Raw genomic sequence first — 14,049 nt, forward strand, 5'->3', positions numbered from 1 at the left:
GGCCAAGTTAAGTGACTTGCCCAAGGTCACTGCGTAAGCGTGTGGCAGAGGAACAAATAAAACCCCGTCTCCTATTTCCCTACTCGGTACTCCACCCATTGAACAAGACACTGCCTAGATATCAACCACATATTTTAGTGGGAGATACAGTCCAAAACAGAAGATCCACACAGCTAATCAAAAGAAACCTACGATGCACCAATGGGTTAGAACAAAGGGAATCAGAAGACGGGAGGGGAAACACCCACCAGAACAGACTTCCAAGTGACTGGCTAGTGGCTACCCACTGGAATGACAGCAGCTACTGCTAGTCAGTGAACAGACAGACCAAAGCAGGGGTTCAGCTGATCTTCGGCAATCCAAAAAGAAAGAGCATCCTTAGACAAGCAGCGGGAGCAGTGCATGCAATTAGAAATGCCGTTTGGCCCTTGTATGGTCTTGCATGGCATTGGAATGCCGGGGAAACCAACATCATTAATTCTGAGAGGTTAATTAAAAGACATTTAATGCTCCGGAGCCGAGACGGAATAACATCCATAAATCCACAGGCTGCTCTGATGGCAAGCAGCCGTGCTGGGAATGTGGCAAGAAGGGAGGCTGTGTGTTTTAATACAGCGATGTCTCTGGCAGCCCAGCCACCTTTGCTGGGTGAGTCACAGTAACTCGAGATGGCGGCGGCTCTTGCCCGCCTGAGAACAAGCAGCAGACAAAGCCAAGGAGTGGACTGTTTTAATTTCCTAGCCCAATAACTCAATGCCAGTGGGGCAGCGGGTGTGCCGCCGCCTCTCCTAGCAAGATGGGCCTCCCAGAGGCAGACCCGTGCGGGCTCCAACCAGGCTGTGCCATGCACCGATTTTAACTGGGGATTCAAACCTTCCCCTGCCCATTCTTTCCTAAATACATCTAAGACCCCTGATAACATGTTCTTTGAGCAGCTCAGACTGTTCAGTGCATTTATTCTCACAACACCCCAGGAGGTAGGAACGAGTTTCCTTGTGGCATGGGGAAAACGGAGGCACAGAGCAGCCCAGTGACTTACTCGAGGTCAGACTGTGGCAGATGAGGGACTGAATGCAGGTCTCCCAAGCCTTAGGCTAGTTCCACAACCACTCGACTTTCCTTCCTTCCTTCCCACCAGGAGCCTCCATTTATCCCAAGACTGGATACAACAATCTGCCAGAGAAGGAACACTCAACAATAAGGCAAAACACTCTGCCAGGGGGAACACACCAGTTCCTGTCAGCACCGGTGGTGATGGCGGCATTTGTCCCATGGTGACCCCTTGCAAGCTCAACTCCAGCATCCCTAGAAATGGGACATGGGCAAGGTGCGACTTCCACTTTGGCTATCACTTTGTCAAAGGGGCGCATAGCAGCCACCCAGCGAGCGGGGCCTCGTGAGACTGCATGAGTTACCACCGCAGCCACCAGGAGATTCCAACTCAGTCTAGGGCTTCACTGAAACCATGCACTGGAAACAAGAGGCAATAGTTCTCCCCTCGGTGTAGCCAGCCAAAGCAAACCCTGGGCAACTACATGGAAAGTTGACCTTGACAATGGATACCAAGTGCAAAGACAGTCCTCGACACCCTGTCTCCAGCAGGCTTTTCCATCACATTAGCGATCTCCACGTACTGTAAAACAAACACACACACACACATTTTTTTGCAGCCACGACAGTCTGTTGCTAAGCAGCGGCACATTTCATTGTCACCAGGCCACAGGGCTTATACGAGCCCAGAACGCAGGCCTTGGCTGTGGTTTCAACATCCGCAGCAATTTTCACAGCATACCAAATTAGAGACACGAAGCTCGCATGGGAGACCAAAGAGAGATCTCCATGAACGGAAGAAAAGGAGGACTGGGAATCACTCAACAGAACGTGCCAAATTTTACCTCAGGAAGGTGCTGAGATACCACGAATGGGGGACCACACTCTCGGGAGAGTATCCCTGCTTTGCATGTTCCCAACCGTTTCATCCAGCCCTGAATAAGTCGGTCGCTGTTTAAAGCTCCCCTCTTTTCCGTTGCACTGGAGGACAGTGAACCAAACTCCAACACAGCAAGGGAGGAAGGAACATAGAACCACCTGTGACCCTAACTCACTCAGGCGCAAAACTCTCACAGCACACAACGTCCAGAGCCTTGATATTGAAACCCACCTCTGGTGCCACCTCCAGGTTACTAAGACTATCACCATGGCAACCAATTGGCTAAGTCTTCGATGTACACAACCCTTGAGGGCACTGTTATTATCCCCCATTTTCTGGGGGATAACTGAGGCAGACAGACTAAAGTGACTTGGCCAACATCAAAGAGGATGCTCGTGGCAGAGCAGAGAACTGAGCCCTGCCTTCTGAAGTCCCAGGCCGGTGCCCTTACTCCTGGGCTGTCGTTTCTCAAGATGCAGAGGACACTGCTGTTTTCCTTTCAGAGGGGCATTGGATAAAATAAAATGTTTTAGTGAAGCTTTGTTAAAAATTCTCTGGGGCCCACAGGTGCTGGAACCCAGGGTGCCTCTCACCCTGGTCTGAAGTGGTTTCCATCATATACACTGCTTGTAGTTTGGTTCAATAGCTGGCAGCACCCCCAAGACAAAAACTGTTCAGCTCCCCTGCCTGGACCAAAATCCCAGCTAAGTATGATGTTCTCTTCAGAGGAGAAAGCACAGGCCTATCTCTTCCAGAGTGACCTCTGATCTTGGGTGCTGAAAGACCTTAAAAGGGGGCCTGATAGTCACGAAGTACAGGCCCAAGCACCTACTTCTGGCAACAGTCCTCCTTAGATGTTCCAAGTCACACACACAAAAAAAGGAGGTGTCTGAAATCATAAGCCGTTTGCAGCACTTTTATGTTCTCCAAAAGGGCAAAGGATTCAGGCTATACTCACCCAAGGCCTGGAAGTCACACTGGACTCAAGCTACATACGGACCTGTCTAGAAGAGTTCCTCTGAACCAAAGACTAGCGACATGAACCAAGAGGACCAGAAATTATCACAGCATTGAAAAACTGCCAACACGAGGTCAAAAAGACAAGACAATATGATGGACCATTATTGAGAATCTGAGCCATTTACACCTAAATTTGAAGCCCTAATTCCAAATCTTCACTTTGCAGTCCAGAGATTGAGGACATATGACAGAAAATGGAGACAATAGATAAATCCAACTAGCTTCTGCCTTTCTTCCCTCAACCCACTGAACACAATGCAGGGGGGGCCAGAACTCAAAGCAAGTTTTCAGTGCACTCTACTTCACACATTGCTGTTGCACAGCAAGTCAAGGTCTGCATCTCCTCTGTGTCACTGCAGAGAGGTGTCCTTTACCTCTTCCGTCCTTAGGGATGCAAATATCTAGTCTCCCAGTCCCTGGTGCGTGCGTGCACACACGTGGAAGACATTTGCACAGCGATGTCAGCTGAGTACTGTAGTGCAATCACTTTACAATGCCCTGTCAGATTATGTCTCCACAGAGTTAACCCAGGGGTTTGGAGTGCTCTGCCACATGTTGTGGGTGCCCAGATGACAGCGGAGAGAGCAGAAATCCCAGCAAAGCAGGAACAACTATCCTTGCCAAAGGAACAAACAGAAGCCTATTGGTAAAGTGATTTGTATCAGGGTTGGTTGTGAGCAGCGGGGCTGGCCACACCCGTTTGTTATTGTAGGGCTGCTCAGACACAACCAACAACTCTTCCCTTTTTCACTTGCTTTTTAATGCGCAAACATTTGCTGTAGAAGAGGCTCGTATGCAACAAAGACCAAAACAGACTTCGTCCCTGCATTGGCTGCAAGAGATGCAGACTACATATCTGCAACAAGCAGTCAAGGGGGGAAATGAGGGTTTAGCAGAAAGAGCTTTGAATGGGGATTAAGAAATAGCACAATTCTATATCCATGGCTTTTTAAAGTCTATTTTCTCATCCTAATTTTTTTTAATAGGAAGGAAGCGCTACACAAGAGAGTTTGCAAATGAATCTCTTCCTTTATTGCTCCTCTGGGCACCTAACGAAGCAGAGCGAGGCTGGATAGGAGAAGTGAATAGCCTGCCCTGCTCCAGCTAGTGGCACTCTCTAGATCCAATGAAGAAGTCACAGGCCAGCTTATTAGCAAGCAGCACAATGGAATTCAGTCCAGCTTCCAGCAGTGTCACTGCCAATATCCTTCTCTCTAGGTTCCATGCAAGCCACCTGGTGCCCCGATAATGCTGTTTCAAAGTCCCTCACACAGCATGCTGAGTCGCAGGAGATGGCGATTTTCCAAAAGAGGAAGATAAATTATTCTTGATGCCAACACAAAGAAGCGAGGTCAGGGGGAAGTTTCTAACTGATTCGGAAAGGTTAGAGCGTCACATCATTGGGGATTCAAAAGAACGTTTACAGTAAATCACAGCTGATTTGTGACTGCTGGATACATCTTAAAAGGCATCTGGTCTTATGCTCCTAGTGCACTCAGCCCCCTGCACCCTGTCTAGATCTGGGAAGCCACGCAAGCCACTGCTTTTATACAGAAGAATTGGTCTTTCGATGAAAGGTAGGAGTAGGAGGCAGGAAAAGGCCCCATCCCTGGCTCTGCCATAGACTCCCTGTGTGACCGTGAGCAGGTCACTCAATACTGCTGTGCCTCAGTTTCTCTATCTGCACAATGGGGAGAACAGATACCTGCAAAGCTTAGTTTTCTAACACATACGAAGTGCTTTCAGAGCCTCAGAAACAAGGTGCTTGCCGAGGAAGAGCATTACTGTAGCATTGTATTTCTGCCCTCCAGCACCCCAGTGCCCAGCTCCATGAACAACACTGTGCCCCCACTCCACACATACACACACATTTCCCTAGAGAGGCCACGTCTCAAGAGCATCCCACACCCAACGCAGGACACCCTCCCACCCAAAACTAAAGGGCATTCAGCAGAAGCTCCAACCCACACCAGCTATGCTCCCGAGGGAACCACTCCAGAACAGCTCAGGGCACCAGGCCAGTCTCCCGTTCATCAGGAGCCAGCTGTGGGTGGACAAACACCTACACAGAAACACGTGCGAGTCCCATCCCCCAGGGCACCTTGCACAAAGCCACCTCAAGCAATGAACAGCTATTTAACCACAGGTGTTGTAGGGGGCCTGTGTTGACAGCAGCCACTAGGGGGAAGTTATACTGCTCCCTTACCAGATGCACACAGCCATGTGATGCTGACTGACCACAAAGAGGTTTGCATCGACATTCAGGAATACGTTTCCATCACAACGTCTGTGGTTTTCAGCCTGCCCTTGCCCTCTATAGCAGGGGCTCTCAAACTGGGGGTTGCAAAGTTATTACATGGTGGTCATGAGCCGGTGCCTCCCGACTAGTAAGTCTGCTGTGAAAAGTGATACAGGTTGTACCTCCCTTGTCCGGCACCCTCAGGACCTGCGTGGTCCCGAACGAGGAGTTTTGCCGGACGAGAGGAGGTCAGGCCCCCAAACTGCCTTGGACGGCCCACTCCTGCCAGGTTCCCTGTGCGGCTGCCAGGCCCAGTCTGACTTCAGGAGGCTGCTGGCAGCTGCTCTCTTTCTTCAGCATCCAGTTACATGCCACATCTGGTGAATCTGGTACACAGCTGAAGAATGAACAGGCTGCTGTGCTCTGAAAGCAACAGGCATTCTGCTCAGTACATGAAGTGACAGAAGAACAGGGCTGCACTCAGCCTAGCTGCTGGTGGGCATTTGCTTAGGTCACATGGGGTGAGCCCGAGTGACAGTCAGCGCCGTGAAAGCATTCAGTCCTGGAATAGAAATATCAAGGCCAAGTCGGCACTGTTGGTCCCCAGGCTAAAGCAGAAGGAATTGCTGCAGAGATGGGCGGGGAAGGCAATGCGAGGAAAGCAGAGGGCTTAGCAGCTCTGGTCTGCAGACCATCAGCAGAGCTGGGCAGAGCCTGGGGGTAGAAGGAGAGAGGACTCTGTAGATCAGGGTGGAGGCACACTGTCCACGCTGCTGGGGCACAGCACTGGAACAGCAGAAGGAGTCGGGGTGGAGGTGAATCCACAAAGCCCACAGAGGATGTGCCAGACAACAATGCCCTTGAGCACCTCCTTGTGGTGGTGGCAGCGGTGGGACTGCTGCAACACAAGACCCCCTTCAAAAAGAACTATTTCTCTTACTGCAGCCCAGAGACCCGGTCAGGGACCAGGACCCTCGTGTGCCAGGTGCTGTACAAACACAAAACAAAGAGAGACTGCCTGCCCCAGCAAGGGCAAGAGGGGAGAGGAAGTCTCAGGGGCCGCGCCCCGTCCCTTTGGGAAACAAAGGCAAACCAACTAACTTCAGCCCAGCTATTCAATTCCACTCAGAGGAGAATGAGCATTAAAAAAAATATAACCCCCCCCGCACGCCCATTTTCCATGCGGGCTGTTCTGTTTTCCATGCTGAACAATTTGGAGCCACTTTTCTTTTTTTCTGCAGCACACTCCACCGAGAGGGCCTTGCCAGCAATCAGCGTGTCCTAGGGTCATTTTCAGTATTTGCAATGTTATTAACTGCTGGAGGAAAAACAAAGAAGCCAGAAAGCCGGTGCTGACAGGTGACTAGGGTTTCCATTCACCTCGCGCACAAGTGGACATTTTCCATGCGCCAGGAGTTGCTGACACATCCAGGATACACACTCTATCAACAGGATCTGTACGCTTTGCAGAGTCATTTAGCTATAATTCACCCACACACGCCTGATCAGAACAATGATACAGAGGCGTGGTTTACAGGGATAAGCAGAGGTTCTGAATTCTGGCCAAATCTGTATCCATTCCACCCCATTGTGCCCTGGCTAGGAAAGTGGACCTCAAAACATTCTAGGAAAGAACCAGGGCTTGGTTGGCCTCAAAACCAAACTTTAAAAAGTTAACACTTTTATTCCCATAATGCATTGCAAGACACTAGGTAGACCTTCTCTCCTGTGCCAAACACCAGGGCCAGGGGCCACAAAGCGTCCCTCCGGGGCTTGTCACCTTTGCCATATGCCTCTTAGAAAGGGGCAGGTACACCTTGCAAGTGGAGCAGCCCCTCAGCCTGGCTCCGGCATGGCAGCGGTCTCAAAGAAAGTGGGAAACGGATGTTTCCTCTAAGCACGAAGGACTATTTTTACACCGGTTGCTCAGCTGCTCACGTACATTTGAGCTCCTAGAAGGCAAGCCAGCAAACTACCAATTCTGGATACAAGATTCCAGGCTCACGCGAATTCTCTGCAGGTTTTCTACCCCCCTGATCTGATGCAGCTTAAGCCACAATTCCCACTCTTCAGCACAACCCCTGAATCACTGTGCGCCTCACAGGAACACACAGTCTCAAAAGAAACATTGGGTTTACACAAGAATGTTGAGTTAGGCCTGAATCCTGTAACAGCTCAGCTCCCCCCATGACTTCAAGCACATAAGCTTCCTGGGATTCTCAGACACCAAGCTGAATGGGGCACAATTCAGACAATCCAGACAAGCAGCACTGAAGGTGAAGGCCACACCTGGCCCAGGTAAAAATAACCCAGCTTTACGCCAGAGGGAAACCTGCATCCGCCCACACTGCATAACCTCCACCCTCCCCTAGGAAGCGCTGACATGGGGCAGGGCTTGACAGGTGCCATCCCAGATTCCTCCCCTGCCTGCTGTATCCCTAATTTGACCTCAGACTTAGACAACGAGCCTCAGTGTGATGACGCAGCCTGAGAAAGCAGCGGGGTAGCTTTGGAGAGTATGCACAGCCGACGATGAACAGAATTCGGGCATCCCAGCAGGCGCAGTACTCACCCCTGCAGCAAACCCCAGGCTTCCATCCAGGATCCGCCTCTGAAAATTAAGAAAGGGCATTTAATTTACCACCTGCCAAAAGAAACATGGTACAACAGCATTAGGCATGACAGCAGCGCGGAGGGGAGTTAGCAGCTTTTGTCCTGACCCTAAGACACTTATATGCCCCCCCATTACTGTAGTTTTTAGATCTATAATGTACCCCACACCCCTGGGAAGCAGCGCAACAATTCCCACTTTACAGATGGTAAACTGAGGCACTGACACACTAAGTGACTCTCCCACAGTCAGAGAGACTCTAGTAAAGCAGGGAACTTGGGCCCCCAGAACCCCAAGCTGGCACTCCAACCGGCAGGCCACCCTTCCTCTCCATCATGTGCACAACTCTGTGGGGTTAATTTTACACACATGTTTTAAGTCCCATTTTGACTTCAGTGACTCTTAAGCACCTGCCTAAGCAATGTTCTGTTATACAAGGGGAGATCTAAGAACCTCTTTACAGTTCAGACTGTGCCTGGCCTGCCAGAGGAGAGAACCTGAAGAAATGCAGAAAACACACTCGAGTTTGCTTTGTATCTGACAAACTGGGAAACCAGAGCATCACTCAGCTGACTGCACAGGCTGTCATTTATTCAGGGCCTCCTGCTGCCTAGTTTGCTCGCTGTGATTCACCCTTCCTCACGGGGGACAAGTTAATATACTACCACTAAGGAACTCTCCCCTTCCGAACCAGACTCCTGAATAAGTCATCCCGGGAGAGCTTAAATAAGAAATCGCTGAGAAGGTGGGACGACAGCCAAAGGCAACACTGAGACAGGCCCGCAGCTTTTCACAAGGCAGCTTCAGAATAACAGGCCAGAGCAGAATCTCAGCGAGTTCAGCCCTAGAACAAGGAACTGACCCACCTTCTGAGTTAAATCGCCATCCGTCACAGACACGGGTGTAAAGGCAGCAGAGAAGAATCCACTCCAGTTCCAGATCTCAGCTGCCGGCCCCACATGAGAAAGCAAACGCGTCTGGCAGAACACTCTGATGGTGAACAGATTTGGGCCATTTTGGGGTCACAGCTCCCTCCCTGAAAAGAAGCTCGGGTGGAAGACCCAGGCACAAGTCTTTCCTTCTCGTGTGCCACCGCCAGAGAGGCAGGCCACACAGTAATACCCAGCAACAAAACTCTCCCGAGCAGCTGGAACTTGGTCAACAATATCACTGCTGATGCAGGAGTCAGGGCAGAATCCAGCTCCCTCTCCCAAAGCTGCACTGGCACCTGAGGGTCGGCAGGAGTATGAACTACTGTCTGATATGAAAACCTGCCCTCATGTCTAGGCATCCACAGAGAGAGGGACCTGTTGAGGAAGCAGTCATCGTTGCCACGTCGTTTTCTTCTCCCCAACGCACCACCGAAGAAAATAAATGCGGAAGATGTTTGCTTGTGTGGTATAACTGCCTAGGGAGGCACCCAAGAGCTGAGTTTACAAGAAGGAAGGTGCACATTTCCATACGGATGCAAACATTCCCCCACCCCATCATAAATAAGACTCCCCTACCCAGGCAGAAATCAGAGCCACATGGGCAGAATCAGGGCCCAAGTATTTTGCTCTGATCACACAGAAATCTTATCTGGAAAGAGGAATGTGTTTTCGGCCCTGAATGGCAATACCCACCTGGCCACTGGAAAATACGAAGACTAGAGCGGAGCCAGCAGCCGTCAGTCCCCAGGTAAATAAAGTCCCGAGCAGTGCCTGGACCACCGGACTGCACTTTGGGATCATGCTGAATGCTCTCGGGTTTTACTGACCTGAAAGAGATTTGGTGCATTAGCAGGCACAGGGTCAGCATAAAACTCAGGTGTTACAGAGGACAAGACATCCCCTCCTGGTTGTTAACAGCACCACCTTAGAGCCTGGTGCTCAGAGAGGCTAAGCCCCTATTGCTCCCCGTAGAGCTGTGGGTCCTCAGTACTTCTGAGCAAACCAGCCCTTCTACTACTACTGACAGCTGTAGTCTACTGTAACTACCCAGGACATGTGCCCGGGTTTCACCCAGCACTAATCATGAACCTGATCAGGCCAGTTTTACTTTTGTCTATGGACAGTTCTGATTCAGAGTCTGGCACAGGGCCAGCATCTGTGGTGTTGAAATCCTGCCCTGGGCAGTCTCTTGTGCCTTGTAGCACCTCATTGACTTTGTTGGAGAGCCAATCCAAAAGCAGGATCGATGTCCAACGTTCGCCAATGCGTGGTGTGATTTCAAAAGAAAAACCAGCCACTACAAACAACCAGCGTTGATATTTTACCGAACAAGTCAAAGTTTCAACAAACAAGTCAAAAGCAAGTACCATTTCGATCCAACCAGGGCGGATGTTTCCTACACACAGCGTGGCTCTTCTCCACTTCCCTTCTGAGCACTTTTTCCTTTCAACTCTCCAAAATGAGGAGCAAGAGGTAATCAGCACCCTCTTTCACTCTGAACAAAAAAAAAAAAAAGGGTGCATTCACCCTTTTCCATTACACTCGGACTGTTTATGCCACTCCAAAGCATGCACACCACTATCCACCTGATTTTGCCTAAGACAGTTATATCCTCCTTTAGCACTTTACATAGTAGTGCATTGCAAGCACTATTGTCATTTGCAGGCACTTATGCTGTGCAGGAAAAGGGAGCCAAACTGTAACTGATAGTGTACTTGGATACTTTTGAATGTATATTATTCAGGAGCCGCCAATCACGTAAAGAAAGACACCCAGCTGTTTTATTATTTCCTCTGAGGAATATCGAGATAATGCAAAGTAGTTATCGCACACCCCCAGGAGACATTTACTGAGAGATTTCTCTGTCAACTATGACTTTTTTTAAGTATTAGTCTGGAGATGTGTTCTCTCTTTAGAGATTTGTGCAGATTCTATCTGTTGAACTCAAAGTTAAAGAATAAAAAAACGCCAGCCTCCAGAATTCCAGCTTGCACGCCCTTCCCCCCATGAATGCTCAACACAGAACCCAGCTCCACAACCCACTCTGAAGATTTCAAGTTGCTCTCCAGATCCAAACTGATCCACATGACTATGCATGGCTCACAGTAGCCAACAAGGTCTTTAAAAGTTCCTTTTTCTTCTTCAAAATCCTGCTGCAAAAACAAAACAGAGCAGGGCCCCGTCCAACCGAAGTCTTACAATGTCATTCACTCATTCATTCCCTCACACACAGAAGACAATCACACTATTCGTCCAGCATCTGAAGAAGTGAGTTAACTCACGAAAGCTCATGCTCTAAACTTTTCTGTTAGTCTATAAGGTGCCGCAGGACCCTTCGTTGCTCTACAGATCCAGACTAACACGGCTACCCCTCTGATACTATTCGTTCACTAACTGTACCCTAAGAGGCTAGTTTATAACAAGCCAGCACTTGCCACAGAGGTTCACTCTCCCTGGGACAATAAGCACTTCCAGCTCTTCCACATCTCACACCCGTAGCATTCAAGAACAGCCCACACGTGCAGATGACCAGTGACACTGACCAGCCACTGAATGAATGAGCTCCCTTAGAACATTGCAACAGGCTCCGAGGCATTCACAGCCACGTCGGCCCTGTGCATTATGACTTGTGCACTCCCACGGGGTGTGGGGGGGTCCCTTGCACACCCACCAGCCAGGATCTTGCATGTTTAAACACCACCAGCCCTGTTCCCAGCTGGTGTAAAGGGCTTTGTCCTCTCTCAAACTCCCCCTGGAGGGGTCAGTGGGCTTCCTGAGTACCTGGGGACCATTCAGGCTCAGTGGGCAGTTTTGACTCTGGTCCGCAGCCTGCACGTCTCTCCCCCCTGTAAATGTGAAAAACACCAACTCACACTGCACGGACCCCCATCCACTGCCAGCAGCTGCTCCAGCTCCGGCGGCCACTTCCGGCTTCCCCCTGCACACGTGTCTCCCCACCACGCCTACGGGGCCCGCCCACTTTCTCGGCGGCTGCAAATCCGGAGGGATCAATTCTCCGGTTCACCTCGCGCCGGGCTGCGAAAGTGAAGCCGGCGGGCGCTTATCAGGGTGAGGGCTTTTCAGACTCGTGCTTTTCTCTCCTCCTCTCTCCAGCCACAAAACAAAACAAAACCTAAACCAAAAAGCAAAGCCCATTGCTCCTGGCAAAGCCAGAATTCCTGCTTGTCTCAGCTGTTAGGGGAGATTCCACAGCCTCCCCAGGCAATTTATTCCAGTGTTTAACCACCCTGACAGGTAGGAGGTTTTTCCTCATGTCCAACCTAAACCTCCCTGGCTGCAGTTTAAGCTGGTTGCAGCTAAGCAACCTCTGAACTAAGCTAAAGAAAAGAAAGGGACCATAATAGAACAGGAAGGACAAAGCTTATTGGAGGAACCAGTGGGGAAACTCCGCCACCTGCATTGTGCTGGCTGATCCTTTATAGGGATACAGCTTAAATAAGGGACAAAGTGCACCCTCTATCTGTTGGCTTCATTTGGGCACCAAATAACAGGCATCCTCTAAAATAAGGGACAAGGAATCAGCCTAGTTACAACCCCAATAGTTTGTATCCAAAACAAGCAGCACCCTGTGCTAGTCCTTATTTACCCAGGCTGTGGTAATACGTCAACATAGCTGCCACGTTCTGCACAGCTCCATGTGCGTGACGTGTAGCACATAGTACCCTAATATATGTGCACATAATCATACACCTCAATTTACTGGCTGATTCAGCTTGAGCCCAACGGGGTGGTCGCAGCTGGGAGGAAGGGTGTCAGCATGATGGGACAGGTGAGTGGGTGCTGGGGAGCGGGAGGGTGCTCAGGTATCTGGGAGTGGTTGGGTGATGCAGCATCCATAAAAGTGCACTCCAGGACCTGCGGACGGGCGCTGGAAAAATATACTCTACTTCCTGAGAAACCACCCAGCTTCTAGAAGATGGAAACAGCAAGATTTCTTTTTTCCCCCTTCCTGGTTGCTCCCATATAGAAGTAAATAGCTACTTCTGGTTAACTGAGTGATGGCAATATCTCCAGTCTTTTCTTAATACAGTAAACTCTGTCCTAACTGGCATTCTATCATCCGGAATTCTCAAATAACCGGTGTTTTAACCACAAGTACATTTTAGTTACTTTTTCCATAAGGACAGTCTAGTGAAAGTAAATACAAATGTATACAGTAAATACAGTATAAGCTTAGAGTGTACAAAACTACGATTGTTGGTGAATAAAGTACTCTGCACACACACATTCATATCTAATCTTGTTTTTCCCTAGTGTTATGTATTGCTAGGTATACCTCTCCATTATCCAGATTATTTGAATATCCGGCAAACTCCCAGTCCTGGGGCTGCCAGATAGGAAAGAGTTTGCTGTACTGATCTGGCTCTCGATGTGACAGGCCATAAGTAAAAGCTGTTACGATGTATTTCCAGTGATCCTCACAAATTGGTCCTGGACAAACATAAAAGTAGCCCAGCTCCCTGTCCCAAAAAGTCTACAGGGACTATATTTGTGTTCAGTACTTCTCTTCCTGCCCACCGTGAATTGTTAGCATTATTAGCATTTCTGAGGTTAATTTCTCTGGGGCAATTTACCAAGGCTCAGCACCCAGCATCTCCCACTGGGATTCTCCTGCCCAGGTTTGTGAAAGAGAATGTCTGGTGCCATCAGACCTCAATGTGCAAATACTACACCTGGGGCTGCCCTCCCATCTGCATGTTTTCAGGATACTGGTCCCAGTTCCAATGGCTGACTTGTTTCTTTTTAAATAATCCACACCTGAATTCAAGACAGGGGCACCCCTCTGTCTCTTCCATGTTGGGAAGGAAACTGTCAGCCATAAAGAAGAATTCAGATGTTGTGACCGTGAATGGATGAGACCCAAGAAAGGAGGGAAATAACCTGTAAAGGCAGCAGTGGCAGAATTAAAATGGGTGTGAAAATTAAAGGGGAGTCGTTATCATTCCTCTGTTCCTTTCCTCTTCTATTCATTCATCTCTCTCCTCTATCGCTCTCCTTCTCTTTGCCTCCTTGCTTCATTTGGATCTTCTCTTTCCTCTCTTCTCTCACCTGTCAACTGCCAAAGCCACAAAATCCAGCTTGGTAATGGTTCTTTTGTAGCAAGCCAGGCAAGAGGGGGTCAGGGCCGGGAGCGCAGCAACAACTAGGGCTATATCTAGGGCCCAATGTTCACGTATTTCCCAGGCAGCCTTGTCTCAAGTTGATCAACAGGCACTAGCCCTATCACATGACATGACATGGATCCACAGGGACCACCTGTGTTTCCACTGTGTATGGATCAGAGAGGTAACCGGGT

At 49.5% G+C, this 14,049-nt stretch overlaps 1 protein-coding gene across 7 annotated transcripts in view; it reads right to left on the reverse strand.

Moving 5' to 3' along the window:
- The window catches only part of SLC39A11 (solute carrier family 39 member 11), a 318,218-nt gene that overhangs the window by 265,625 nt on the left and 38,544 nt on the right, over positions 1–14,049 (reverse strand). For 4 of the 7 annotated variants that reach the window (XM_075014328.1, XM_075014323.1, XM_075014327.1 and 1 more), the window contains 2 exons: positions 9,426–9,559; positions 7,762–7,800 (listed from right to left, as the gene is read on the reverse strand). In XM_075014328.1, the coding sequence (XP_074870429.1) occupies positions 7,762–7,800; positions 9,426–9,533 (147 nt within the window). In that variant the 5' untranslated portion in view covers positions 9,534–9,559. Of the gene's footprint in view, positions 1–7,761; positions 7,801–8,666; positions 9,003–9,425; positions 9,560–10,099; positions 10,228–11,605; positions 11,653–14,049 lie in introns of those variants that run through there. The other 3 variants (XM_075014324.1, XM_075014326.1, XM_075014329.1) reach the window with 3 other exon arrangements.

The sequence above is a fragment of the Carettochelys insculpta genome, chromosome 20, assembly GCF_033958435.1.
Source record: "Carettochelys insculpta isolate YL-2023 chromosome 20, ASM3395843v1, whole genome shotgun sequence".
Lineage (NCBI taxonomy): Eukaryota > Metazoa > Chordata > Testudines > Carettochelyidae > Carettochelys > Carettochelys insculpta.